The sequence below is a fragment of the Pleurodeles waltl genome, chromosome 9 (genome assembly GCF_031143425.1).
Source record: "Pleurodeles waltl isolate 20211129_DDA chromosome 9, aPleWal1.hap1.20221129, whole genome shotgun sequence".
In the NCBI taxonomy this organism is placed as follows: Eukaryota; Metazoa; Chordata; class Amphibia; order Caudata; family Salamandridae; genus Pleurodeles; species Pleurodeles waltl.
Genome location: NC_090448.1, coordinates 339,294,687 through 339,307,764, shown reverse-complemented (window position 1 = coordinate 339,307,764; position 13,078 = coordinate 339,294,687). Strand labels below are relative to the sequence as shown.

Sequence of the window (13,078 nt, the reverse complement as noted above, 5' to 3'; positions counted from 1 at the left end):
CCTGGCTCAGACCCTGCATATAAATGGAGATAAAAACCTAGAACCAATCATCAGTCCAGTTGTACCTCATCTGCAGATATATCAGACCATATTGCAAGATCTCAAGGTCTCCAAAACACTCACCAATTGTGAGTACTTGTCCAACGTTCAGTCTGCTCCACGGATGCACCACAATCAATCTGAAATATACCTTTGACAAATTCAGACAACATGTACTTAGATCATTAGTGAATCTATGGTCAATCACCAAAGGTACTATTTCCGCCGCCAATCACCAATGAGGTATAGTTGCTCACTATAGTACCAACACATGATATTCAAATCATGGCCGCACAGTGTACAGGTCAACACTGGTGTGCAAAGGCCTAGATAGCCAGTCCCTAGATAGCCAGTTCACCTTAATATTGTTGTGATGGACAGCTGCGTGCGAGTGTCAGTCCTCCATCAACGTGCACTTAATGTACGTTTGTGAGTCGAGCGAAAAACAATAACACCATGATCATGATCACCCCTTGTGTTGGAGTTAACATGGTGGGGCACAATGTGTATAAGTCAACCCATAACATCCACAATCTTAGAGAAAGGTTGTATAAATATCTTAATGCTGGTCCTAAATCATCTTCCCCAAGAGAGAATGGATGAGCTGGAGAGGGGTCCAAATGGGATCTGGTCCTGATACTGTGGATAAGACCAAGCCTATCCTGAAAGGATAGTTCTGAGAGTCTTTCCAGCATAAGGGAGTTCTTAGGTTCAGGAACAGTGTTTTGATACTAGGCGAGTTGATGAGGGGCTTTGGAGAGAAGGGCTCATTCCTTTGATATTTATCCTCTGGAAGAAAGAGGCAAGTCTGGAGCACAGCTCTAGTGGTGGGGGAATAGAATTAGAACAGGCTGTGGGTTGGTGGTGATTTTTGGCAATAGAAAAGGGTGCCCAGGAACAATTGGAGGTATATTGATTTTCTGAATTAGGTAGTTTATTTTCTTCATAAACTAATCTCCATGTATTCTCTCAGCGTTTGTCCTGGTTTGTATGTAACATGTATGTATTACCAGAAAAACCTTGTCATACACAACAGAGTGCTGTTGGTTGGTTCAGAGTTCCTTCTAGGATGCAGAGTCCTCGGGGGGGGGGGCGTTTGGGGAGGAGTTCTGAAGTCTTGTGAACAGCCCTGTGCCAACATGAGGCAAGTTAGCAGGATGTGTGCTCTTCTTGGAAGAATGTAGCATTTGTGTCTGCCTCGTAAACCAGCGGTTCTTAACTTTGGTCCGCGACTACTAGGGGTCCGTGAAACCTTCTCACGAGATCTGTGACTGCTTTGAAAATGATATAACATTAACAGAATAATAAAGCGTATGTAAATACCGAAGCAATATGTAAAATTGAAAACTTTTGAAAACTCGAGGCGAAAATTTAAGATGATATCCTCAGACAGATTTATGGAACAATGCAAGTGCATCAAACAGAATATGGTATGGCCAATAGGTCGCCTTAATTGAATTAGAAAAGCTCCAACCTTCCCATCAAAATTGTGATTTTTTTTTATATATGCTTGCGAAATAAATACACATTTCATCATTTGTGTATTGTTTTATGGTTCAGGTCATCGAAATTATGTAGGCAGGGGTCAATGGCTTTCAGTGATGACAAGGTGGGGGGTCCCAGATTCCTGCAGAATCGTCTTGGAGCTAACAAGGTGGGGCACAGTGTGGATAAGTCAACCCATAACATGCACAATTTGTGCGCTCATTCATTGTGCGCATATGAGTACCCACCTGTAAAGAAGTGTGTATGAAACCGTATCACAATCTCAATGCCTCTTATGTAGGTGGTCACAGCAACACTCTTTTCATATCGTGTGTTGCACTGCAAAAAACGAAATATCCCAATGTCACACTCGTTCTTAGTAGGCCAAAACCATGCAACAATCAGTTGTGCCCCGCCAGCGCTGTCTTACTTAGACCCCATGTGCTTTAATTTAGGTATTATGGCCACTTCGTAAAATCCGTGGCAATCCACTTTCCAGTAATCCTCTTTAAAGACATAAATTAAAAATCAGCAATTTTGTCTGACCAGATAGTCGATCCATGCATTGGGCCAAGCTCATAATATGTCTTTGCTTTATCTGCACAAAAATACCCAGTCTCCTGGACTTTTTTAAGTGAGCTGGGATGAAAGTCTGTGGCAACAAAAAAGGCAAATGCAGCTCTTAGTTCAATGCTATTAAAAGGGAGAAACAGGACAGAAACAAAGAATGTGCATGACATTAGAACACACGTAGTAGCCTTTTGTAACATGAGTACTATATAAATGCAAAATTAAACGACAACGGAACAAAATAAATGCTGCAAATAAAGAATGTTGAATTAATTAGTCTACTCACTGCATATTATATTGCATGTGTCCCTAGTGAAGTGTGCCCTGCAGTGTGCTCGCTGCAGGGACCTGTGATCAGTGGTGCTGGAACAATTTTCAGAGTCGGGGTGCTGCCTTCAAAATTGCATCACTAACGTCATATGGATTGCAAAATGCCAGGGGCTACATAAAGTGTAATAAATTAACCACACCCATTCAGCAGGAGCATGGTAAGATTGTGGCATGTAGCTGGTGGTGTCTTTGGAGCACTATGTTGCAAATATATTATGGTGTAGTATCGCACTGTCATTTACATACAGCACTCTTCCATTGAAATGGCCACTTAATTTGCACAGACATGCAGTTTTACTGATAAAACTATGTGGCACAGAAAGGATGATTGTGGAAATCAGCTTTCAGTGACTACTTATACTTTGTGCATCACTAAGTAAAGTGTATAGATGTGTTTTAATCCTCTGTTTCTGTTACACTTTAGAATTATGCATCACCTGTGATTTCCTAACTGGTGATATATTTGTACAGTTCATTTACTGGTATTTACATTTCGTGCTTTTGAAAAAGAATTAACACCTTACAGCTTTTTCTTTCAATCTCTAGGGTGTGGAAAAGTTCACTTTAAAAAATACTGTCACTTTGCAGTCAGAAAAAGCTCCTAAATTGCTAATATATTTGTAAAGTTCATTTACAGGTATTTACATTTTGTGTGTTCCAAAAAAAACTAACATCCTACAGCTTTTTCTTTCAAACTGCCTCTACCCCACCAAGGTTGTGGCACAGTTCACTTTAAAAAAATCCTCTCATTTTCTATCAGATAAAGATAAGTAAACACCAATGCCATGGTAAAAGAGTAAGCAGCAATTCGTCGAAAGCCTGATGTTTGACTTCTGTCTTTGAACTCTCAGCAATGCAACAAGATAACAAGCATTGGCAAAGCCAATAGGTCTTGCCTATACAAGAGCTACTGGCTTTGGTAATGTGTTTTTCCATGGCTGCTGTCCAACATGGCTAGACGTTATTGACGTGGAGTGACAGAGTGGAGTGGGGGAGTAGAGTGTTGTAGAGCACATTTGTTGGAGTCTCAAATAGTGGAGTAGAGGGAGTAGAGTGCTGTAGAGATGAGTAGAAGTGCGTAGAGTTAAGTGGTTAGGTGGCGGATTGTGCCATAGAGTGGAGTGGGGGTGAATTGGGTGGAGTAGGTTGGAGTGGATTGAGGTTTAGTGGGGTGGAGTGGATTGAGGTATAGTACGGTGAAGTACCGTGGGGTTGGTTGGACTGGTAGAGTGAGTGAATTGAGTGAAGTGGAGTAGGATGGATTGGAGTGGGGTGGATTGGATCGGAATGGGGTGGGGTTGACTGACTTGGGGTGAGGAGGATTTGATTGGGGTGGATTCGAGTGTGGTGGGACAGATTGGATTGAGTAGGTGTTTTGGAATGGCGTGATAGGGCTGGGGTAGGGTGGACTGGACTGGAGTGGAGTGGATTGGATTGGAGTTGGGTGGGGTGAAGTGGGGCGGGATGGGGTGGATTAGATTGGACTGGAGTGGGGTGGATGGGGGCAGATTGGGTTCACTGGATTGGAGTGGGGTGGTTTGGACTGGAGTGGATTAGATGGGAGTGGGGTGGATTAGATTGGAGTAGGATGGGGTTGGCTCGATGGATCGGAGAAGGGTGGATTGGATGTAAGTAGAGTGGGGTGGTTTGGAGTAGAGTGGGGGTGAGTAGGGTGGATTGGAGCAAGGTGGATTGAAATGGGATGGAATGGATTGGATTGGAGTGTGGTGGGCTGCAGTGGAATGGATTGTATTACAGTTGGGTGGGGTGGGGTGGGTTGGATTGGAATGGGGTGTGGTGGAGTGGGGTGGACTGCATTGAGGTGGGGTGAACGGATTGGAGTGGGGTAGACTGAACTTGGATGGATTGGATTGGGGTGTATTGAAGTGGGTTAGATTGGAGTGGAATTGATTGGATTGGTGTGGGGTGGATGGGACTGGAGTGGGGTTGAGTTGAGTGGGGTAGGCCGGATGGATTGGATTGCAGTGGACTGAACTCAGATGGGGTAGGATGGATTGGAAGAGAGTGGGGTAGATTGGTGTACAGGGGGGTGGATTGGAGTGGGGTGGGCTGGATTGAAATGGGGTGGACTGGAGGAGTTGAATTGGATTGGAGTGGGGTGGGGTGGATTGGATTGGGGTGGCGTGGGGTGGATTGGGTTGGAGTGGACAGGAGTGGGGTGAATAAGATTTAGGTGTGGTGGATCAGTTTGGAGTAGGATGGATCAGATTGGAGTGGGGTGGATCAGATTGGAGTGGATTGGATTGGGGTGAGGTGGATTGGTGTGTGGTGAGGTGGGGATTGTAGTGGGGCAGATTGTAATGGAACGGATCGGGGCGTACTGCACAATTATATGTTAAAGCATCCTTTCAGAAATTACATATAATAAATAAACAATGTATCTTGGCAATATCTAGAACGAGATAATCATCATCTTTTGAGAACAGCACCCACAAGCAAAAACAAAGGAAAACATGAGTGCAAAATGAGAAAAGATGACTTGGCATAATAAAAAAAGTTAGCTATAAAAATTAAAACTTTGCAGTTCTGTTTGTCTACTGGATATGTTTTTTCCAGTCACAAGCCTTCTGTTTGCAGGTCTCTAGAAGTTAAAAAGAACAAAATAATACCTCAGTCACCTCGGGAGGAGCAGATGGGCACTGATTCAGTTGAATCAATCAGTGCTTAGTCCCTTGCTCTACACAGAGGCACGGAAATTATTCCAGGCCTGCAGTGACGAACTAAGAGGCTGTAAAGAAGAGTGGCACTCGTACCAACAAATGGCAAGTGACAGGCGGGCTCCAAGCCCTTTACTGTACATAACATAGTCTCACACGTGAGAGGCATGCACTAGTGCGTGCACTTGCAGGCTCGACCCTAAAAACAAAAGGCATCTTTACTGCTCAATCACCTGACCTCCAGCATGGATATTTTTGGGGGTACTGCATTGTCCCCCGCACCAATACTCCCAGAGTCTATGCCACTGGTTGGAATCCAACCAGGCATAACAGCCTTCCATTTTCTTAGATTGACAGAGCAAGCATCACTGAGATGACCAATAGGAACACAGTGCAATAAAACAGCAAAAACGGTTCAAGCTAGTACTAAATCAATCACAAGCGCTGATATACATTTTCTAAATAAAAAACAAAGGTTTAAATATAAGTTGATGATCCCACAGGTACACAGTAACACCACCTAAAACATCTCGAGAGTATTGAAACTCAACAAATGAGATGTTTTGTTACAAAACAAATTAAAAATGAAGTCAGTATATAAATGCATTATTTGTTTCTGAATAAGGCAAGGTAGCAAATCATATTTTTTAGTATACTGGAGATTACTCAAGGATTTGTAAATCATTAAGGCGTGTTTGTTAAAAGCTAGTGAACTAATCTATTTCAGTACTTTTGCAAACTTTTGTAAATGTTGTAGTCAACAAGAATGGTTACCTTAATTCACATTGAAAACAGTATGTTAAGTGAACAATGGTGGCTAAGTTGAACTATGTAAAAATAACAGATGAGGGACGGAATGCTGAGCAATGCAAACATTCACCCCCAGTCACAAAAGATCTGGGTTTAATCCATCGTTTTTGTGCTCACCACGCCACCCCAGTTTGGACCCAGTCATATGCAAATCAGTCTTGACCCTGTTCCTCATGGGAACAGTCCAGCCCGAACTGCCAAGCAAAGTCCTCCCTTGACCAGAAACAAGCATCCTAGGACAGGTTTCAGGGTATCACCCTTCATCAGCTAGGCTAAAATCACGCACAGGGGAGGAGGGGTCAAATAATGGGGCCAAGCTTGCTTTGCGCCATTATTTAACACCTGGGTCTGGTCTGGCGTTAGGTGACCTGTGGGCCTATTTCCATGGTGAAACACCATGGAATAAGCCCACAGGTGCTTTCCCCAGGCCCCACGGACACCCCCACCCACACCAGAGGGACAGCGGAGGATGGGGGACCCCATCCCAGGAAAGTATAGGTAAGTACAGGTAAGTACAGGTAAGTATTTTATTTTATTTTTTAAAGTGCCATTGAGGGCCCTGAAATTGGCCCCCCTGCATGGCACTGGGTGCAAGGGCCATCTCCAGGGGACCTTGGTCCCCCGTGCTGGCCACTGCGGTGGTGGGCATGACTCCTGTCTTAGCATGACTCCTGTCTTTCCTAAGACAGGAGTCATGAGGTATGGATGGTTTTGCGTCAGAAAATGACACTAGGCTGGTTAGAGTCATTTTTATTTACTCTAACCTGCCTAACGTAATTTTTTGGTGTAAAACCCCCTTCTCCGATACCGCCACCCCCACCCGGTTAACGTCATTTGTTTGCGCTAGCCTACCCTTTGCGCTGGCCTGCACCATTCCATAAATATGGTGCCCAGCTGGCGCTCAAGAATGGTGCAAGCCGGTGCAAAACCTTTTGATGCAAAACTGCTTTAGTGCAGTTTTACACCAAAAATTATAAGAATACCCCCTAGTGCCTAATAGTAGAGAACACAGAAACACCCACACATCCTTGTTATCCTGTGCCTCGCATTTGACTCGAGTACAGTCTATGGGGATGGCAACAAATATTTTCTAGAACTACAAACACCATTGCCTTGCAACCATGTGTAAATCAGGACTTCCAAATAATAAAAAATTACAATCATTTGTCTTTCAAATCCATTGCAAGGAATACCATTTTTCCAAAGAGAAGTGGGGTACAAGGAGACGAATGCATTGTCTGAGGGATTCCAGATGGTCGGAGGGTGGCAGAGAAGAAACGGAGAGCAAGTCACAAAGTTGAGGAAGTATTCACAGGGGTGGCAGTTGAAAGACAAATATGTGGACTGGTGGTGGTTTGTTTCTTCAATTGTGGTTTTGCTTTGTTTTTCAGGGAATGATGCCAGATCCTTCATACAATCCAGCAGGCGTGCCAGTAAGTACTAGCAAAAACCTTTAAGGACAGTAAGGGCAGTGGAGGCTACTTAGGAACCACAAGCATTCAAGTTGCAAGAGCGCACAGCAAACTCAAGATAGTTACAGCTAGTGACCGAGCAGCCACATGCTTGTGTTCTAACCTTCCAATGTCCAGGCCTCCTGGCAGTGCCTGTATTTCTATGCTGTTCCACAGGAAAGGCATAGAAATACCCAATTATTCAATATTCTGATTCTCACCCTCCATTATTTGAGGAAAGCATTTGTTAATCAGCCTTGCTGAACCCATAGCAAATAGAGAGAGTAAAGACACCAGCATCTTGGTGCACATGTGTAAAATGCTTTCACCTGCATGGCATAGAGTTTTGGGCACTGACAGATCGGGGGACCTGAACATACAGAACACTTGTACAGTCAGAGAAGCTCCATGAAGGCCAGGGCAAAGCAGCCGTATGCAGCGCACAACTGCAGCAGCAAAAATTCAACAAACAAAAACAATATGTCTCACCCAGTTGACCTACTAGCTTTGCCAAAACTTTTTGCCGATATTGTGTAGCACTGGGAAAAAGCTTAATGCTTTTGTTGATGCAGTGCAGCAGAGGTAAGGGGGAGGCAACCAGGGGCAGCTCCTTTGCTATGGCGAAGGAGCATCACCCCACTGGCTGTGCCAGAAGCAGAAATATAAAACAATAGTTTGCTATCATTTTATTTTTATGCTTCTGGCACAGCCAGCAGTGCAGGGAGGGGCAGGCCTGGGCGATGGCAGGTGGGAGGGGGAAGGAGGGGAGAGTGCACCTAAGTGCACATGTGTGTTTGGCCAGCCGTCTGAGGCCGGGCAAACATACATGCGCACTTAGGTTTCTCAAGCCCGGCTCTTCAGCAGGTAGTTATAGCTACAACCATGTTTCCATTGAAAAAGTGTTTTTTGACTTGCCTATATCTTTGGCGCCGTTTGACGAATCTTCACAAAATCTTTTTTTAAAGTGTTCCCGAGAATCTTGTTGTTCATGGGAAGTTTCAGGTGATCCGTCAAGCGGGGGACAAGAAAAAGTGGGTCGGGGTAAAAAAAGTGTTTCCCATTATAATTCCTATAAGGATTTTAGACACGATTACAGCCCGAACCGCTGGTCAGAATTACACCAAATTTGGCAGAAAGGTAGGTCTTGGTACAGAAAGAGTGCTTTTTATTATTTGCTGTAAATCCGCTCAGTAGTTTTTGAGATACTAAAAGAAAAATAAATTTAGATATCTAAAGGATTTGTGAATAATAACAAGCTTGTGCAGGGAAATGCAGAGCTCTGATTGACTGCCAACCCTTCAACCAGGAAGTGTTGGCAGCCATCTTGAGACTCAGTTTCAGCCGAGTCCCAGAAAAAAAAGATTAAAACAAAGAAAAGGGACCATGGTAGGGACACCCTGACCCCTTGGCTGTGGTGCTGGGGTAAAAAAAGCATTTTTTTTAAAAAAAATGCCGGAGAGTCTTGGTGGATATGCAAAAAATAAGTGTGGTCTCCCGTGATTGCTTTAAATGCAGCCTTCATGTAGGCCAGGTCCCAGGGGCATGTAAATTTTGAATGCAGGGAGCAGCCCAGTCCCCCACAGCCCTGGGGAACAACTCCTACCGGGGGTTAATATCTTAATGAAATGCAGGGGGTGGGTCAGCTCCCCAGCAGCCCTGGGACTTTCACCTCCCCAGGGCTGATACCTTAATGAAATGCAGGGGTCTACCTGACCGCCCCCCACATACCCAGGGACAGCCACCTCCCAGGGCTAATGTTTAATCAAATCAGGGGTGGTTGCCTCGCCCGCCTCCAGCCCCGTGGACCTCCACCTCCCCGACCTGATGTTTAGTCAAATGCGGGGGGCACCCAGCCTACCCAGCAGCCTTGGGGACAGCCAATTCCTCAGGGCTGATATCTTAATAAAATTCGGGGAGGGCTGCCTGGCTTCCCCCCAGAGCCCCAGGGACCTCCACCTCCCCAGAGCTAAAGTTTAATCAAGTACGGGGGGCACCTGGCTCCTCTGCAGCCCCGGGGGCCGCCACCTCCCTGGGTCTAATGTCTATACAAATTCAGGGGTGCCAACCGGACCCCCGCAAGCCCTGGGATTGCCACCTCCCCGGGACTAATATTTAATCAAAAGCAGGGGGGTCGCCCTGGCCCCCTGCAGCCCCAGGGACTGCCACCTCCCTGGGGCTAATGTCTATTCAAATGCAGGTGGACACCAGCTCCCCGCAGCCCCAGGAACTACCACCTCTCCTGGGCTGATATCTTAATGAAAGGAGGGGGGGCTACCTGCCCCCACCCCAGAGCCTCAGGGACCACCACCTCCCCGGGGCTAAATTTAAATAAGATAGGGGGTGTGTCATGGACCCCCAGCCCCGGGTACCACCACCTCCCAAGGCTGTATAAGTTGGAGGGGGGCTGCGCCGTTCCCCTTGAGGAGCCAATGATGGCCCCGGGGACCACCACCTCCCAAGGCTGTATAAGTTGGAGGGGGGCTGCGCCGTTCCCCTTGAGGAACCAATGATGGCCTTGGGGACCACCTCCCCACAGGGCCAGCTCTTTCTATGTCCCAGGGTGCTCTACCCTGGGACATAGCTGTTTGCTCTGAATTGGGTGGAGCTTTGACAGCTCCCGCCAAGTCAGAGCAAACATTCCGGTTCCAGCAAGTGAGAGCTTTCAAACAGCTCTCACTTGCTGGAACTGGTGCTTTCCTCTGTTTCCCTTCTGCCAGAGATGCAGGCAGGGAAACAGAGGAAATTATTGCTCTCACAGACAGGGAGTAGCATGTTTAGCAACTTCCTGTCTGTGACAGCAATGCTGGCTCCCCCAGGAGGTGTGGAGGTGGCTGGTACCATGGGGCCTTCAAGCTCCCCCCACAGTACCCAATCGTGGTGACTGGGTGCCCCAGGTGACATGGCTGGGCCCCCGGGGATGGGATCCCTGGGGCCGAGATCAGCCTGGGGAGAGGGGCCACATGGCCTTCTTCTGCACCCCAGAAAATAAAATGTTAAGGCCAGGCCCTGGTGATGGGGTCCCCAGGAGCAATGTCTGCCCAGGATGGGGCACCTCATGACCCCACTCCCAAAAAAAAAATGTTTAGGCCGGGCACCAGGGGATCAGGCCCCGGGGCAGAGATCGACCAAGGGAAGGGGCCATCTTGACCTGCGGCCAGATCCCACTGCGCATGGCCAAAGGCCGTGCGCAGCATGGGGTTGAATGGTTAGAGGGGTTGGCCGTAGGGGATGGCTGCAGGCCAAGCCCAGCAGCCAACCCCACCATGCACGGCCTTCGGCTGTGCACGGCGCAAGGTTGGGTGGTTATACAGGGTTGGCTGCAGGGCCTGGCCACAGCCGTGCACAGCAGTGGATGGATTAACGTATAGTAATGAAAATTACTTTACCTTAAAAAAATCATAGAAATTCACTGAAAAAAACAGAGGTCACAGGGATGTTATACTTAGGAAATAGAATTGAAAAGAACATAGAAATTCACCTAAAAAAAACAAAGGTTACAGGGACGTTATACTTAGGGTCATATGTTAAATATACAAAACCATAGAAATTAACCTGTTAGAGTTATCTCAAGTAACTATAACTTGTGCCCTAAGGTAACTATAATGCGCGTCCTTGCCAAGCACTGCTAATTACCCCACAAATTACGGCATTCATGACATCTTTGATAACATCATTGATAATATCAATGTAATATTTGCAGTAACATTTTTGACGAAAAAACTGTGCATGGCAGGGGCCTGAGTTATAATTACCTTAGGGCACGACTTATAGTTATTTGAGATAACTCTATCTATAACAGGTGAATTTCTATGGTTTTGTGCATTTAAAATGTGAGCCTAACTATAATGTCCCTGTAACCTTTGTTTTTTTCAGTGAAAAAAATAAAATATATATATATATGTGTGTGTGTGTGTGTATAAAACCTAGTAGCGTCACCACAAGGTAGTTATACTTAGGTAGGGCCTAGTTCCTATTGAAAAAGCAAAAAAACTTTTTTTACTTGTCTATATCATTGGTGCCGGTTGACAAATCTTCGTGAAACTTTCCCAAAAAATGTGCTGCTCCTGTGAGCTGCTGTATGGAATGTTTTGGGGTGATCCTTCAAGCGGGGTCAAGAAAAAGGGGGGTGGTCCCAAAACACTTTTTCCCCAATCATTTTTCAATAGGGATTTTGAACATCGATAGCGCCTGAACCACTGGACAGAATCACATCAAGTTTGCCAGAAAGGTAGCTCTTGGTCCAGAAAGCTACCTTTTTGTTATTTGGTGTAAATCCATTCAGTAGTTTTTTAGTAGTTAAAGAAAAAACTAATGTGTCTATATAGGGATGTAAAGGCCACACAAACCGTACCGATCTTGTGCTGAGATCTGATTGCCTTCCAACACTTCAACAAGGAAGTGTCAGCCGCCATGTTGGGACTCAGCCTCAGCCAAGTGCTAGAAACAAAATGAAAAAAACAAAAGGGGCCAGAGTAGGGACACTCTGATCCCTTAGCTCTGGTGCTGGGGTCCCAGTGAGCACCCCTAGGGCAAAAAAAGCATTACAAAAAAAAAAGATTTGCTGGGAGTTGCAGCGGATCTGAAGATCCAGCGCTTGCTTTAACTGCAGCCCCTGGGCAATTATATCGCCCCCGAAGCTCCCGGGACCACCACCTCCTCAGGGCACTTATCAAATACAGTGCCCGGGCCACGCTGCCCCCCCTTCCCCAGACACCACCACCTCGCAGGGGCACTTATCAAATACAGTGCGGGGGAGTGCAGTCCGCCCGCAGCCTTAAGGACCGCCACCTCCCTGGGGCACTTATGAAAACCATAGCGGGGCCACCCATTCCCTCCACAGCCCCGGGGACTCCTACTTCCCCGGAGGTATAATAAATGAGTGAAGTGGGTCCGTTGCGGAACTGTGGGCCCTGGGGACCACCACCTCCATGGGGCAACGCTCGTTGGAGGGGGCCGTGCTGCCCCCCCTTGTTGAGCCAATAATCGCCTCAGGACCGCCACCCCCCTGGGCCGGGTCCTCCTATGTCCTGGGTTGCCTACCCCTGAGACATAGAGGTTTGCTCTCACTTGGTGGGGTGTTGGCTGCAGGGACTGGCTGCAGGCCAGGTCCTGCGGCCAACTGCCGTCACTGGTTGTTGGATTAACGTATAGTAATGAAAATTACTTTACATTAAAAAAATTGTAGTTACAAGTTATAGTTACCTTAGGGCACGTGTTATAGTTACTTAAGATAACTCTTACTATAATAGGTGAATTTCTATTGTTTGGTATATTAAAAATGTGAGCCTAACTATAACGTACCTATAACCTTTTTTTTTTAAGTGAATTTCTATGTTTTTTTTTATTCAATTTCCTAACTATAATGTCAATGTAACCTTTGTTTTTTTCAGTGAATATATATATGTGTGTATTGTGTGTGTTTGTGCTTCAACTCTTAAGTCAAGCTAATAGAAAATGCACCCCCTTCCCCCAGACAAAGGGCGAATGCCTTGCCCTAAGCCTGATCACGAGGATGCCCACTACTTGCTGTAACTGCCCAGAACTGGCCCATTGTTCCTACCTTAAACTAAAAAAGAAAAAGTTATACTAAAAAGAAATAACCGGACAGATTTTGCAAAGGTCCGAACATGGTAATTAAAGAGCATTGTTATATTAAAAAAGTCACTAGTCCTGTTTAAAATGGCTTTTCTGCCTTTGTTTAGCGTAACCATGTTT

General features: G+C 46.0%; 1 protein-coding gene across 2 annotated transcripts in view; it reads left to right on the top strand.

Moving 5' to 3' along the window:
* The window catches only part of LOC138259273 (galectin-4-like), a 142,087-nt gene that overhangs the window by 65,630 nt on the left and 63,379 nt on the right, over window positions 1–13,078 (top strand). For both annotated transcript variants that reach the window (XM_069206886.1, XM_069206887.1), the window contains exon 5: window positions 7,304–7,345. In XM_069206886.1, coding sequence (XP_069062987.1) covers window positions 7,304–7,345 — 42 coding nt within the window. The remainder of the gene's footprint in view (window positions 1–7,303; window positions 7,346–13,078) is intronic.